The sequence below is a fragment of the Lepus europaeus genome, chromosome 17, assembly GCF_033115175.1.
Source record: "Lepus europaeus isolate LE1 chromosome 17, mLepTim1.pri, whole genome shotgun sequence".
In the NCBI taxonomy this organism is placed as follows: Eukaryota; Metazoa; Chordata; class Mammalia; order Lagomorpha; family Leporidae; genus Lepus; species Lepus europaeus.
In genome coordinates, this window is record NC_084843.1 from 76,395,702 (window position 1) to 76,412,095 (window position 16,394).

General features: G+C 48.8%; 1 protein-coding gene across 3 annotated transcripts in view; it reads left to right on the plus strand.

Annotated features, from left to right (window-relative positions):
- Positions 1–15,956, plus strand: part of LDB3 (LIM domain binding 3) — a 60,036-nt gene extending 44,080 nt beyond the window's left edge. For all 3 annotated transcript variants that reach the window (XM_062214533.1, XM_062214529.1, XM_062214530.1), the window contains 3 exons: positions 47–167; positions 5,470–5,585; positions 12,615–15,956. In XM_062214533.1, the coding sequence (XP_062070517.1) occupies positions 47–167; positions 5,470–5,585; positions 12,615–12,704 (327 nt within the window). In that variant the 3' untranslated portion in view covers positions 12,705–15,956. The remainder of the gene's footprint in view (positions 1–46; positions 168–5,469; positions 5,586–12,614) is intronic.
- Positions 15,957–16,394: the final 438 nt, after the last annotated feature.

Consider the following 16,394-nt stretch of genomic DNA (forward strand, 5'->3'; position numbering starts at 1 on the left):
AGGGGGAGGCCCTCCTTTCTGTCCTGAGTGCAGGCTCTTTCCCCAGGAAGTGATGCATGCCCTGCGGCAAACATGGCACACCACCTGCTTTGTGTGTGCGGCGTGCAAGAAGCCCTTCGGGAACAGCCTCTTCCACATGGAAGACGGGGAGCCCTACTGCGAGAAAGGTAGGAACAGGGAGGCCTTGCAGAGGCCCTGTAGTGACAGGTGGGGGTGGAGTTGGGGGGGGACCCTCGCCTGGATCCAGCCGCACCCATTCGGCCCAGAGCCCTTTGTTTCCAGAAGAGGGGTTTATTCTTGTTTTTGTTACATGCAGGAAGTTAACTAGGTCCCCTGCTCCCTTGAGTCCCTTTCCTGGGATGGGGGGCAGAGTCTCCGGCTTAGGGTTTGCATGGATCACAAGTTGGCATCTTACAATGGCTTGGGGAACCTTTTGCAACATTTTGATTGGAGACCACCAGGTCTACTCGGAAAAGCCACGGTCCTAGGTCCTATTCCGAGCTCCTCTTCTGGCTAGCTTTGCAGCCCTGCATGAGTTACTGAACGTCTCTGATCCTCATGCTCCTCCCTGGCGAGCACCTGCCTTACAGAACCGTGGCCTGTAAGAGCAACCTGTGCCTGAAAGTCCCCCAACCCTGCTCCTGCTATATTGGGCAGAATGCACGGTTCTGTCGGTTAGATTCCTGTCACTCCCTGAATTGAGGGTTTCTCTGGACCCCTCCATGCGGGCTGGTGTCTGATACGCGGGGTAAATCACTGTCAATTCAGAGTTGGGGGCACTGAGCATCGGCCTTTCACGAAGCCCTGTGTTCACAGCCTCCCTCTTTCAGAAAGGGCCCCAGGCAGCTCCAACACAGGGGAAATCAGCAGAGGGAAAGTGAGCAGCTGAGTAGAAGAATGACAGCTTGCAGTGTCTGGGTAACGAAGTTGAGGTCAGAAAGAGAAACACAGTTAGTTTACTTTAAATTCAGAACAGAGGAGTAAGTGTTGTGGTGCAGTGGGTTAAGCCACTGTCTGCATCCTAGGTCCATATCAGAATGCCTGGGATTGGGTGCCACCTTCACTGTGGGTCCAACTTCCTACTAATGCACCTTGGAGGCAGAGATGATGGCACAAGTACTTGGCTTCTGCCACCCATGTTGGAGACCTGGATGGAGTGTCTAGATCCTGGCTTCAGCCTGGTCCAGCCCTGGCTATTTTGGCCATTTGTGGAGTGACCCAGTAGATGCAATATCTATTCCTCTTTTCTCTTTCTCCCTGACATTCTGCCTTTCAAATAAACAAATCTGCTGGTTCACTCCCCAAATGGTCACAACAGCCAATGCTGGGTCAGTCTGAAGCCAGAAGTTGGGAACTCCATTCTGATCTCCCATGTGGGTGGCAGGGACCCAACCACTTGGATCATCATCCTCTGCCTTCCCAGGCACATTAGCGAGGAGCTGGATTGGAAGCAGAGCAGCTGGAACTCAAACCTGTGTTCCAATATGAGATGCTGGTGCCACAAGTGGTGGCTTAACCAGCTGTGCCGCAATGCCAGCCCCAATAAATAAATCTCTTAAAAAAAATCAGAAAAGAGGAGCCATTCCATTTCCTCAAGGGAAAAAGCAAGACAAAATAAAACTTTCTCCTCCTTATATATAGTAAGCTACAACAGAAATTTCTTGGGTTCTTGTACTGGTGAATTTTCTCTTTAGCTCCAAAGTTAATTGAATGACTTGAAACAAGTCACTTAGTCACTCTGTGCCTCAGTTTACATATCTATAAAAGGGAGAAGGTAACACTGTCTTATGAGTATATTGTGTTGATTGGCAATTAACGAAAGTGCTAGTCTGTCAACACAGGTTGCTGTTAGTCATTTGCTAAAAGCACTGTGGAATTCCCATCGCTTGCCATGAGCCACAGTTGTTGTCTGAGGCTTAATGAAAGAATAACAGATGTCCAACATGGCCACCGCCTCTCTCTCGAGTGCCCCCTAAAAACAATCAAGCTTCTCAGAAATGACATTTTGAGTAAGAAAGCGCAGGAAGGGGATGGCCTAGTGATACCCTGCCCTAGCCTACCTTCTGTCACTCTAACAGAACTGCCAAGATTGGGTAATTTATACAGAAGAAAGGCTTATTTTTAAAAAAGATTTATCTATTCACTTGAAAGTCAGAGTTACACAGAGAGAGAAGGAGAGGCAGAGAAAGAGAGAGAGAGGTCTTCCATCCGCTGGTTCACTCCCCAATTGGCCACAATGGCCAGAGCTGCACCAATCTGAAGCCAGGAGCCAGGAGCTTCTTCCAGGTCTCCCACGCAGGTGCAGGGGCCCAAGCACTTGGGCCATCTTCCACCACTTTTCCAGGCCATAGCAGAGAGCTGGATCGGAAGTGGAGCAGCCAGGACTTGAACTAGCGCCCATATGGGATGCCGGCACTGCAGGTGGCGGCTTTACCCACTACGCCACAGCGCCGGCCCCCCAAATATCTCTTTAAGACCCTACTTTCAGTTCTTATGGGTACATATCCAGAATAGGATTTCTAGCTCTTCTTGCAGCTCTGTTTTTTTGACTTTTCAAGATACCTGAACCATTTTCCATAGTGGTTGCATCATTTCATTTCAACAAGACACAAGAGTTCCAATTTCTCCACACCTTGCCAATATTTGTTACTGGCTCCTATATCATATCATTTTTATTACTAATATGAAAGGTACAGAAGGAAGTCCTTTTAAATCTGCAGACTGAGCCAGAGTGATAGCATCTAGGCTCAGAAAGACTTAAGCTGGCTGCAAGAAATGAGCTGACATTTTAATCTAAGACCTTCATGCAAATAAGAGAGGTGGGAGGGTCAGCCTCTCACATCTGGACATGTACCCAGCAGTTCCCAAGCCTGCCAGGGCATCTCAATTACCCAGGAAGCTTTGAAAATGAGAGAGGAGATAAATTCCCAGACCTAGTCTCGATCTATAGAAGCAGAATTTTGTAGGGGCGTCTCGCCCTGCCATGGTGACTTTGATACCCAGTTAGGTTTGCGATGAGAAACGTTTCTGAAAGTGTGGACCCAGGACAAGCAGCATCCACATCACCTGAGAACTGGTTAGAAATGCAACTCTTGGCCGGCGCCATGGCTCAACAGGCTAATCCTCTGCCTTGTGGCGCCGGCACACCGGGTTCTAGTCCCGGTCGGGGCACCGGATTCTGTCCCAGTTGCCCCTCTTCCAGGCCAGCTCTCTGCTATGGCCTGGGAGTGCAGTGGAGGATGGCCCAAGTGCTTGGGCCCTGCACCCCATGGGAGACCAGGAGAAGCACCTGGCTCCTGCCTTGGGATCAGTGCGGTGTGCTGGTCGCAGTGTGCTGGCCGCGGCGGCCATTGGAGGGTGAACCAACGGCAAAAGGAAGACCTTTCTCTCTGTCTCTCTCTCTCTCACTGTCCACTCTGCCTGTCAAAAAAAAAAAAAAAAAGAAAGAAAGAAATGCAACTCTTTAGGCCCCACCCCAGAACTAGGGAATCAGAAACTCAGGGTGTGGAGGTCAGCAAGCTGGGTCTTGAGAAACCCTCCGTGGGATTCCAAGGTTTGAGAACCATTGCTCTAGAAAAACACCAAGCACTCTTTCAGACAGAGCGCCTGTGACCTGATGGTTGGAAAATCTTTTACAATAGCAATAAAATCCATTAAATACAAGGGTATTAATTCAACGTGGGACATAAGAGAGTTAGTCAAAGAAAATTATAAAGACCTACAGGGAGAAATAAAGGAAGAAATAAATAAACAAGGAGCTAGATTATGTTCCTGGTGGGAAAAGCCCACGCACTGGCTTAACTCAACACCAGAGGCATTCTCCTTTTGTAGAATAAATGGCATAAAAATAGCAACTTTAAAAATATGTATCAGGGTCAGACTTGTGCTAACAGTTTTTTTTTTTTTTAACATTTGCTTGTTTATTTATTTGAAAGGCAGAGTGTGAGAGAGACAAAGAGAAAAATCTTTCATCTGCTGATTTACTCCCCACCAAGTTCCTACAATAGCCAGGGCTGAGCCAGACGGAAGCCGGGAGCCAGAAATTCATCTGTGTCTTCCACGTGGGTGGCAGGTTGTGCTACCAACTTTTAAACAAAGTGACAATTGTCCAGATCATACAGAATCAAGTTTAAACAGAAAGATCAACCAGTGGATGAGACTAAACATTCCAGAAAAATATTCAAGCCACTAAAAGTTTTAATCTGTGGACAAACCAGCAGGAGAAGGAATCACTATTTACTAAGATTGTTTTAAACATTTCTTTGTTCTCATTCATCTTGTACCTGTCAAATATGTGTTGAACGTGTGCCAGTTATGACATGGACGGAAGGAAAGATGGGCAGAAGAAAGAGAGGAAGGAAGGAAAGGGAAGCCCACAGGAAGGCCATCTCTTCTCTCCTGGTTGAGGTGGGGGGATGAGGATTCCCCAGAAAGAAGCCTGGCGCAAAAGACAGCAGAGATCCTGGTAGAAAAAGAGGGGAGAGTTTTCCAAGCCCAGAACGTGGTTTATACAGAGGCGTGGAGGTGTAAGAGAGAGCACAGGTGTGAGAGAGACTGCTCAGGAGCGACGACAGAGAAGTGAGCAGGGGTGCACTGCACTCTAGTACACTTGCACAGACCGAGCCGGACCCCTGCGGTGACTTCCTGAGGGAATCGACCCTGTTTTCTCAGCTCCGGGGAGGTGATGCACTTGTGCCTGGTGAAGAACTTAGGTACTCTGTCATGATACAATATAAGCTAAGAGGAGAAGCCATACATTGGGAAAAGTAAGCAAGATGCAGGTGTAGCTTTTCAAAGCCCAGTGGCAAGTAGATGAGGAGCTGGAGACAGCCTAAAGTCCTGGGCGGAAGATGAACTCCGGAGTCCCCCGGGCCTGGCGCTGCTCCTGCTGTCTAGAGTGATGGAGCCTCCCCAGGGAGTTTTCTTGTCTTTCCGGTGGGCAGATCCTCTCTCCACAGAGCTGCTGTGAGGATTAACCAAGAAGCAGTAGGCACTCGAATCATAGCTCCCCTCCGTCCTTCCATTCCTTGGGAAGACTTTCAGAGTAGGAGCTAACGGGCTTGCTGGTGTGTGCCAAGCACTTCAGGCGCATTAGCCGATTCCATCTGCTCCGTGGGTCTGGTTCTGTAGTTATTGTCATGATAAGACGGGCACATCAAGGCCCTGAGAAGTTAGATGACGCAGCTTAGGTTAGAACAGTTCCTTCACCAAGCCGGGGTTGAGCTCAGCCCTTCTTTTTTCACTGGCACAAGGGGGTGACTAACTCCAGGGCAAATGATTGGGAACGGGGGAGAGAAATCAGTCCTATAACAGAGTATTTTGCCTGTGAGATGCCAAACCACTCATTGGGCTTCACTCACTGGGCCCCAGCCTTTGACTGGGGTGTTGTCCTGGCCTTGGGTCCGCATGGTTGGGCTGCTCCTCCCTGCCTGCCTGGGAGCCTGCTCCTCACTCTGCCTTTCTTTGCAGACTATATCAATCTGTTCAGCACCAAGTGTCATGGCTGCGATTTCCCTGTGGAGGCTGGTGACAAGTTCATTGAAGCGCTGGGGCATACCTGGCATGACACCTGCTTCATCTGTGCGGTATGAGAAGGGAGCAGGAGGGAGTCAGGGGGTGGGGGTGCGAGTGGGGGTGGGCGGGAGGAGATGACCAACTCTTGACATCTCTCGCAACTCCTACACTCTGATAGGGATTTTTAATGTGTTTGCTTCTTTAAAAATTTTTATTTATCTATTTTATTTGAAAGGAGGAAAGGGAGAGCAGACAGAGACAAGAAAGACAGAGATCTCCCATCTGCTGGTTTACTCCCCAAGTGCCCATAACTGATGGGGCTGGACCAGGCCATAGCCAGGTGTTGGGGATTCAATTCAGATCTCCCATGTGGGACCCAAGCACTTGGGTCATCACCTGCTGCTTCCAAGGTCGCACATCAGCAGGAAGCGTGCACGGGAAGCAGAGCTAGGACTTGAACCCAGGCACTCGAATATGGAATGTGGGCCATGTGGTGTCTTAACCACTGTGCCAAACGCCCACCCCTCTGATCATTTTTAAGGGCTGGCAAATACTATGATGCCTTGATATGTCCGTGAAACAAAGTTTCCCTACTAATCACTATTTATAAACCAGTGTTGCCTTGTTACTTTCCATTTCATTGTGGACAACAGAACATTCTAGGATTTGGCAAACCAAGAAGCTTCTCTCAGCAGCAAAGCTCCTGATAGGGCAGCAAATGGTGCCTGGCTTGCAAGGAGGGCAGGCGGCTTCCTGTGGTTTCACATTGCTTCAGGTACAAATGATTTAAAGATTTCCCTCCAAATTTTCACCATGAACACTAACTGGTATAAGGTCTCTTTCTCTTTTAATGTTTTATTTATGTATTTGAAAGGCAGAGTGACAGAGAAAGAGCAAGAGACGGAGAATCTTCCATCCACTGGTTCACTCCCCAAATGGCTACAATGGCTGGACCTGGGCCAGACTGAAACCAGGAGCCAGAAACTCCATCTGGGTCTCCCATGTTGGGTGGCAGGGGCTCAAGCACTTGGGCCGTCTTTTCCCAGGCACATTAACAGGGAGCTGAATCAGAAGCAGAGCAGCTGGGACTCCAACCTGTGCTCTGATATGAGACGCTGGCATCGTAAGCAGCTGCTTAACCCCCTGCATCCCAAAGGTTTCTCTTGATAGAACCTTTAGAAAGTAAGACTGGGTATCATTTTATTTTCCTCAGTTGTCCTGCTGCTGATATACAACTGTCAGGAAATGAGCCCTGGGTTAACTATTAACTGCGTGCGAATTATTTCTGCTGAACAGCTGGGTCATTCTCACCATGAGATTGGCATTTCCCTTCTGAGGACTTTGGGCTGGGGTGTGGGGAGAACCCAGCAGTGAGCCTACTGACACGTAGACTCTGGGTTGGAGGGGGATCGTCATTCCTAGGGCCTTAGCAGCTGGGCCAGATGCCTGGCCCCTACTATTTTTGACCAGAGTTGCCCGTGATAATTTTCAGGAATGTACAAAATATTTTTAATTAAATTAATAGATTGATTTAAGAGGAAGAGAGGGAGCTCCTCGATCTACTGGTTCACTCCCCAAGTGCCCATGACAGCTGGGGCTGGACTGAGGCTGGAGCCAGGAACTGGGAGCTCATCAAGTTTCCCATATGAGTGGCAGGAACCCAGTTACTTGAGCCCTCACTGCTGCCTCCCAGGATCTCCACTAGCGGGAAGCTGGAGTCAGGAGTCAGAGCTGGGACTCAAACTCTATGTTGGACACCAGCATCTGAACCACCTGGCTAAGCACTGACTCCATCTGTGCAGTTTAAACTTGAATAATCCATGGGAGACTCAGGACATGAGACAACCCCAGTCACAGAGTCTGCTGCCACTTGCCTTTGGTCCCATACTTCCCTCTGCCCCCACCATTTCTGAGATGCCTGGTAATCACTCTCTGCATTGGTTTGTGAAGGTCACTATGACGACCTAATGGCTTAAGCCATAGTTCAGAAGCCCTGGAGTCCTAAACCAAGGTGCTGATCAGGGCACTGCTCTCTCTCCTGGCTTCTGGTGGTCTCCTTGGCCTGCAGCTGCGAAATTCCCGTCTCTGCCTGTCATCACGTGCTGGCTTCCGCTTCGTGTCTTTGGCCTTCTCTGCATGCGTGTCTGCCTCTGTGTGCTGCTCGTCTTAGGAGGACACTGGTCCTAACAAATGAAGGAGCCATCACGTTCCATCTTAATTCACATCTTAATTACATCTACAAAGGCTCTGTTTCCAAGTAGGTCACTGCTATGTCCCCGTGCTGGCAAAGCTACAGATACTGGGGGTTAGGGCTTCAACATATGCATTTTGAGGGACACATTCAACCCCTTAACACTCCAATTTTCTAGCTCTTTGAACAGATTTCTGGTTGCCTTTTAGGGTCCTTGAAGTATCTCTCCTCCAGCATGGTGGAGAGATAAATACTCTGGCTTTGGGGTTGTTCCTTGCAGAGCTACAGCCCAGCCAGGCAGAGCATAGGATTCTCTGGCCCTTACATTCAAGCCGTGGCTTGTCTGATCCTGAGACACTGCCTGCAAGTCAGTCTCCCACCTTCTAGAAGGATCCAAGAGACTTGGCAGAGATCCAGGAAGACAAAGGCATCGATGAGCTGTTCTCCAAGGGCAGATGGATGAGAAGGCTGTGCTGCATGGAGAGGGAGCTGTGGCAAAGATGAACCTGGGCCCGCTCCCTGGAGCCGGCTCTGTTGGGCTGAGAGTGCCAACAACACCCATCCTAGAGAGAGACCACAGAGGCAGGCACTACAGCTGGGGTGGTTCCAGCTGATTTCATAAGTAAGCTCCAGAGAACTGGAGCCAGTCAGGGGAGGGAGGCTTATAGCACTGCCCAGCAGACACACCCACCTGGCCGTAGAGCCGGAGGGATTGCATCATGCCTGCTGTCTATCTGCATCAGGTAGGCTGGTGTCTCCTCCACCTGGAACCACCTCACACCTTGGGGCACAATGCTGCGCACGAATCCCTGAGGGTCCCTGCCCTCAGCCTCATCCTACCCGTTCATTAGCCACCTCTGAGGCTCTTCTCTCTCCTCCTTCAGTCCCCCTTCACCCTCTCCAGTCTGAATCATCCGGAAGTTCTCACAAGCATCCAGCTCTGTCCCAGACCAGGGCAGCATCTCCCTGTCGACAGGCAGCTCTTTGCCGACTCTCTCCAGAGCTTCCTTTCTGTCTTTCTTGAGTTAGATCTGGGGCAACCACCTTCTCAGACTTGTCTCCCCGTTGTCACCAGCAGCCCAATGCCGCCATGAGAGCCTGGTGTGTCACTCAGCTTTTCATTGCTATAAAGAAGTACCCGAGGCAGGCTGGCTTGGCAAAGCAAAGAGGTTTATCTGACACAGTTATGGAGGTTCAAAGGCATGGCCCTGGCATCAGCTTGGTTCTACAGGGGTCCTTCCTTGGCTGCATCACGTCAAGAGAGATGGCAACTGAGGGAGCCCATGTGTGTGGAGTGAGGGAACTGTCACCAGACAGGAAGCAAGAGAGGGATCCGGGAGAGCGAGGCTGAGGCCTTTCTAACACGCTCTCTCAAGAACTAGCCAGAACGAGCAAGAACCAGCTTAATCCCTTTAGAGGTCAGGCTGCTAATTGACCTATGACTTCCATCAGGCCCCACCTCTTCAAGGTCCCGTCACCTTCCAATGTCACCATACTGGGGACCAGGCATCAAGGGTACGGACCCTTGAGGGACAAACCACACGCATCCATAGCCCCTGGTCATACTCAGTGTCACGACATGCACCTGTAGTGTTTTCAGACCCTTTTCAGCTCTTTGGCTCCCAGGTGCTGCTGGCAGCCATGTGTGAGCCCAGGTACGACCTCCCCAGCTGCACCAGCAAGGACTTGCACCTGGGGCCTTCAGTGCCCCTCTGCTTTCCAGTTCTCTTGGGCTGAACCTGTGCTCACTGACGCCTGCTCAGCTCAGAAGGATGATTTCCCTGTCACCATTGCTGCCCAAAATGGGAACTCCCTCTGCACCACTCCTACCAATGTCAGCACAGTGCCTATGCCCACACTCAGAGGGCTCCCTCTGTGCAAACTGTTAAGTTCAGAGTGGTTTCACGTAAACACGGCCCCCGTCTGCTCAGAGCTCTGAGAAAAATCAGTGTAGGCCTGAAGTCTTACAGACCTGGACAAAGTCTTTCTTTCTTTCTTTCTTTCTCTTTCTTTCTTTCTTTCTTTCTTTCTTTCTTTCTTTCTTTCTTTCTTTCTTTCTTTCTTTCTTTCTTTCTTTCTTTTTTAAAAAAGATTCATTTATTTATTCAAAAGGCAGAGTTACAGAGAGGCAGAGGCAGAGAGAGGTCTTCCATCTGCTGGTTCACTCCCCAGATGGCTGTAACGACCATCTGAAGCTAGGAGCCAGAAGATTCTTCTGGGTCTCCCACGTGGGTGCAAGGGCCCAAGGACTTGGGCCATCTTCCTCTGCTTTCCCAGGCCATAGCAGAGAGCTGGATTGGAAGTGGAGCAGCCGGGATTTGAACCGGCGCCCATATGGGATGCCAGCACTGCAGGCGGCAGCTTTACCTGCTATGCCACAGTGCCGGCCCCTGGACAGGGAGTCTTACCTCTGCATGTTATTACATCTGTGATACAAGCAAGACATTTAGACTGAGTCCAGCTTTTCGGCTGTGAAATGTGGGAAAGGCACATCTACCCTCTAAGATGTGTAGAGAGTATCTAGCATTCTGCTTATGCCATGGTGGCCTCAGGAGATCCCTGGGCCAGCATTGTGGTGCAGCCGGTTACTCTGCCACCTGCTACACTAGCATCATGTGGGCACCGGTTTGTGCCCTGGCTGCTCTACTTCCAATCCAGCTTCCTGCTAATGCACCTGGGAAGGCAGTGGAGGATGGCCCAAATCCTTGGGTCCCTGCCACCCATGTAGGAGACCTGGATGGAGTTCCTGGCTTCAGCCTGGCCCAGTCTTGGCTGTTGTGGCCATTTGGGGAGTGAACTAGAGGATGGAAAATCTCTTTCTTTCCTTGTTTCTCTATAAGTCTGCCTTTCAAATGAATAAAATAAATCTTTAGAAAATAGAGAAATATTAGTTTCCTTCTCTTGAGATGTTTCCAGCCTCAAACTGCATTCTTAGGTTGTCATCAGAGGGTTATATAATTTTGTCTCTTTTTTTCATATAATATTTTCCTGCACAGATTTTTCCATATTTGATTTATGCTTTTTCATGGTGACATTCTATTGGGAAAATGCTCCATAAAAACTTTATCATCTCCCTTTTAAGAGAAATTTGAGATAACTTTGTTTCATTTTTTGAAGCTTTCTTTCCTTTTAAAATTTTTTAAAAGATTTATTTATTTGAAAGTCAGAGTTACACAAAGAGAGAGAGAGAGAGAGAGAGGTCTTCCATCCATTGGTTCACTCCCCCAGTTGGCCACAACGGCTGGAGCTGCACCGATCCAAAGCCAGGAATCAGGAGCTTCTTCCAGGTCTCCCACACAGGTGCAGGGGCCCAAGGACTTGGGCCATACTGCTTTCCTAGGCCATACCAGAGAGTTGCACTGGAAGTAGAGCAGCCGGGATACGAACCAGCGCCCATATGGGATGCTGGCACTGCAGGCGGCGGCTTTACCTGCTCTGCCACAGTGCTGGCCCCTCCTTTTAAATTTTTTGAAATTTATTCATTTTCTTTGAAAAGGAGAGAAAGCAAGAGAAGACTGAGAAAGATTTCTCACCCACTGATTCAATCCCCAAATGCCTTCAATAGCCAATGCTGGGGCAGACCAAAGCCAGGAGCCTGGAACTCAATCTAGGTCTCCATGTGAATGGCAGAGACCCAAGTACTTGAGCCATCATCTGCTGCCTCCCAAGGTGTGCATTAGCAGGGAACTAAAATCAAAAGTGGATCCAGGACTTGAACCCAGGCACTCCGATATGGGGTACAGGTGCCTGCCCCAATTTTCATATGTTGAGCACACATTGCTTTCTCCTTCAATGGAGTAGTTTCTGCAAGATAAAATTTTCCAGGGTGGCATTACGAGGTTATAGGATGGGCATATCATGACTCTTGTTCAGTGTGGCCACATCCCTTGCAGAACACCCGATTCACCTGATACTAGCAATGCATACACAGGCTCATTCCCTTCTGGCATTGCTGAATTTTGATGTCTTCTTCTTCTTCCACTTTTTAGCTTGACTCATGGCAGGTTAAAGGTGACAAGCCATTGAGCCATTGAGGTTTTTTGTCTTACTCATTTTGCTAGATTTATAAGTATCTAGTGGTATCTCAGGGACGTTTTAATTTATTTTTTAATTATTAGTGGGGATAATTTTTTCTAATCTATTAGCTTACTGAAGAGACTTTCTTTAGATGTTAATCTATCTGTGGGTGTTGATTTGTGAATTTGCACTGGTTTCTTAGACATTTTAGATGGCATGGATCAATCATCTTCATCATATACCACCAAGTGTAATTCATTCATTTGAGTTTTATTCTGTGTTCTTCTTTGGAAGTATTCACTTTTAAATAGTCTGACCACATACTCTGCTTTAGTCATTAAGGATTTATAGTGGGGGGAGGGGCGAGCATTTGACTTAACAGTTAAGACACTGTTTAAGACATTCACATCCCATATTGGAGTTTCTAGGTTTGAGTCCCGGCTTCCTTCCTGGTTTTAGTTTCCTGCTATGTGGACCCTGGGAGGCAGCAGGGGATGGCTCAAGTAATTGAGTTCCTGCCACTCATGTGGGAGACCTGGATGGAGTTCCCAGCTGCTGGCTTTGACCTGGTCTAAGCTAAGTCCAGCCATTGCGGGCATTGGGGGAGTAAACCAGGAGATAGGAGTGCTATCTCTCTCTCTCTCTCTCTCTATATATATATATATATATATATATATATATTATACACATACACACACACACACCTTTCTCTGAAATTGAAAGAACAAGAAGAATTTGTCATGGGAGCACAGGCCGCTGCCCTTTCTCTGGGCTGGCTGCGAGTGACAGTGCGTTTCCTTAAAGGGGTGACTGAAATCCTCCACTCACGTCCCTCACCCCCGCACCGTGCACCCTCAAGGCCCCTCTCACGCCGTTCTGTTCTCTGACCCAGGTCTGCCACGTGAACCTGGAGGGGCAGCCGTTCTACTCCAAGAAGGACAAGCCCCTGTGCAAGAAGCATGCTCACGCCATCAACGTGTAGGAGCCAAGGGTGTCCCATGCGGGCGAGGCTCGCGGCTGCTCCTGCTGCTGGCAACCGTGGATTCGGAGGCTGATGTTTCTTTTTGGGGGAAAGGGAAGGAGGAAGCGATTGAGCCCTTTTGAAGTATAATTTTAGTCCTCTCTTCTGTACACAGATCGTGTATTTGCATAGTTCAGACTAGAAGCCAAATGAACATTCTCCACCAAACTAGCAATTAATCCAAGACGGGGGTTGTACTTCAAACGTGTAGGACAGAATTCCAAGAACTCAAAAGTGAAAAACTAAAAGCGACTTTCCCAGAGCGATGCCACAGTTCCCTGCATCCCCTGCTGGGGACCCAGCTCAGCGCGGGTGGGAGACTCCTAGCGTTCTGTGGAGTTTCTCTCTCTCTCTCTCTCTCTCTCTCTCTCTCTCTCTCTCTCTCTCGGAGGTCCTCTGGCAAACAGGACCCAGTGCCAAACCCTGGCTGCAGGGTATTTTTAGAGCCATAGCTGAGAGCTTGCTAGCTAAGCCCCATCGGGCTTTCCTCGCCAAAAAAGGAAGTGTTATTCCCCGACTGGCGTCACGGAACGACCTCTGCTCATTGGACCTTAGACCCCGCACGGACTGGAGAAGTTGGAAAGGGAGCCCAGGCATCCGCAGAGCTGTCCTCGGGGGTCCGCTGGGCAGCTGACCGGAGCTCCCACTCCCTGGGCGTGAGATACCTATGGTCCCCCCTCCGCGAGGCTTTGCACCCGTTTGAGTTGTGCTGGGGAGGGTGGAATTGGCTTTCTCCAGTTTGGCTTTGCAGTGGGCGAGAGGACATTTGTCAAAGGCTCGGGGTTCTGTTTGGCCTTTGTTGTGCTTTGAGAGGTTCCTGAGCGGGAGTGTCCCCTGCATGCATTTCACACACCCCCGGTCTGACTGCTCCCCCGTGACATCCATCTCAGCACCCCACGCCCACTCCGCGACAGGCTGAGTGGCCCGTGGATAAGCAGAGCGAGACAGTGTCCTGGACAGGGATGATGCCAGAAGAGGCCAAACCGTGCCAGACCCTGGGTCAGGAAAGAGCTTCCTGACTTCCTGCCAACTTGAGCGAGAACAAAGGAGCGGGCAGAACCTGCAGGGCTGCGCCGGCCTCTGCACAGGTCCATGTGTGACCGCGGTAGCCGCTGGAAGGAAAGGATGGACTGACAGCCCCCACGGTGACCATTTTGGCCCGTGTGTTGGAAGCGTGAGCGGTGATTTCAGTCTGTGCTGGAGCACACAGGGGGGCCGGCATGAGCTCCTTGCCTGTAGGGGTGCCCGTCTGAGTGGGTAAGCATCTCCCCGCAGCCCGAGCTGCCATCCTGGTTGGGAAGCGCGGTTAGCACCCCTGCAGCAGGCCGTGTGCGTGGAGGTGTCTCATTGGAGCACAGCACTTGGCCGCGCTGCCCACTCACTGCTGCTCTCTCCTCGCTCCGGTTTTGGATTTTTTTTTTTTTTTTTGGTCTTTGCACGTTTGAAATGTTTTACCGGAATGCATTAGAACTCTGTGTTTCATTTCTGAGAACTGTGGCTTCCAGGAGACTGCCAGCCTACCTAGGTGGACAAGGAGGCAGCTGGCTGTGTCCCTAGTGGAAGCCTGCCTTTTTTTTTTTTTTTTTTCCAAATGTGAAGCCACCAGCCTCCCCCAGGAAGCCCCTGGAAGCTCTTGGTGGACATAAACAGTTCCCACTCCAGGGCCCTTCCTTACATTTGAGGAAGTGAAAGCTAAGCAGGGGGCACTGCCTGGGGGTTTGTCGGGAGAGGCACACAAACACCTTGAAGCAGCCTCTGATTTTTGGAAAGGTCAAAGACACAGGCACGAGGAGGTTGCAGACTGCGCAAGGCTCTAGGCAGGTTTTCTCCAAAAATAATCTGTTAAATGCTCAGAGCCTACTCTCGAGTCAAGAAGAAAACCATCCCCCAGAGTTTCCAACATCTCTTTTTAAAGGTTACGCAACCCACACCCCCCAGCACGCACGCATACACACACACACACACACACACCCCTCCACACCATCATTTAAAAAAAAAAATACACGCTCCTTAAAAAGCAAGCCGAGCTATCTCACAGGGTAGCTTCACCAAGTCCTTTCTCGAATCAGTGTTTCCAGTCTCAGAGCTGGAGTGGATTCGGCGGGACTCTTGTTTACTAAAGAAACAGACAAAGCATTTGAAAGGTAGCAGGAACAGGAAGTAGTTTTGAGTGTGGTTCGCTCGGTGTCTAAGTCTGGTGTGTCGTCGGGATGAAGGTGGTCTCCTTTAAGTGGACATCACGGAAGTCCCGCAGCACCAAACGCCCGTTCTTAGTGGTCGGAGGTGGGGAGAGGGCTTGGGATCTGCAAGTCTCCTCACTGTTGACATGAATTCAGCATTTATAAACATTAACTTTTTGCAACTGAGTGACTTGTTGCTGCACTGTGTTAGGAATCTAGCTTTTATAATGTTAACTTTTCAACCCATGCACTTTTGTTTTGGAATTTTTTTTTGGATTTTTTGTTTTTTGCCAGGATTTCAGAAGTGGAATGTAACACATTAGAGGTGTATGCTAAAAGATTTTTTGCATGGTTTTTTTTTTTTTTTTTGCTTGTGTGAATTCTACTTTTTAGCAAAATAAAACCCTAAAAAGGATGTGCAAGTGCGGAGTTTGCTGTGTCAAGTTTTTTTCACGTGACATGGGAAGTAGCTTACTCCTACATGGCCACAGATAGAAGTTGGAGACAAAACAAAGCATCCCAGGAGAAGACGCCTTTTCTGGTGCTCAACAGCGGTGGAATCACCTTTATAAAACAAGGAGAGATGTGGGAATGGTGCAGATGTTTTGCATGCAAAGGGAATTGACCAGATGAATAATGAGCTGAAGACCAGGCCTTGCCACACAGGGGTGTACTTTAAAGTATAAGGAACATGGAATTGAAAGATAAATTTATTTTGGGGCAAAAAAATGTATTGGAAATCCATGCATCCTCTTATTTTTGGAAAGTTTTGTTTGTTGACCTACTTGGTGGGCAAATATTTCAGATTTGTTTATTTTCATTATACTCTAAATGGCTTCATTTCTTTAAAAGCTGCTGCATTTCTTTTCATATCATTAGTTTTCAAGCAAGCTGAGAATGAAATCCTCTGGTGGCTTTTTTTTTTTTTTTAGCAAATAATGAAGATCCTTAGGAAAACCAATTCATTCTTTTTCAAGGCATTCTGTTTATAGGCCTTACTTCCAAATAAAGAGCAAAATATCTTAATGTTTAATTTTTAGCACCTGACTCAGATTTTGAACGTGCTGTGAGATTCCAATAGAAATAAAACCTTGTTTTAGTGTTAGTGCTTCTTAAAGCTTATAGCAATTTTTTAAACAGCTCATGATGAAAAATCCCTCATTGAGTTGGAGCATTTAAAGTTGGAAGGGATCTAAACAGGTGTCTAGATCTTTTCCAGATGTGGGAACAACGCCTGGAAAGGGACAGTGGATTCCACCAAACACACAAACCTCTCAGGAGGCAGCAGGTGCTGGGAATCAACCTGGGCTTTGCCTTGATAAGGCCAGGCCTTAGTTGGAGGCTATTTAATACCACTGAGTGGTGTTGGGAGCGGCTCTCTAAGCCTGTTTATCTACCTGAAAATGGAGGTAATAGCATCTGCCTATAGATCCCTATCTTTTGAGAACCAAATGCAAGACGTTCTGGAAGA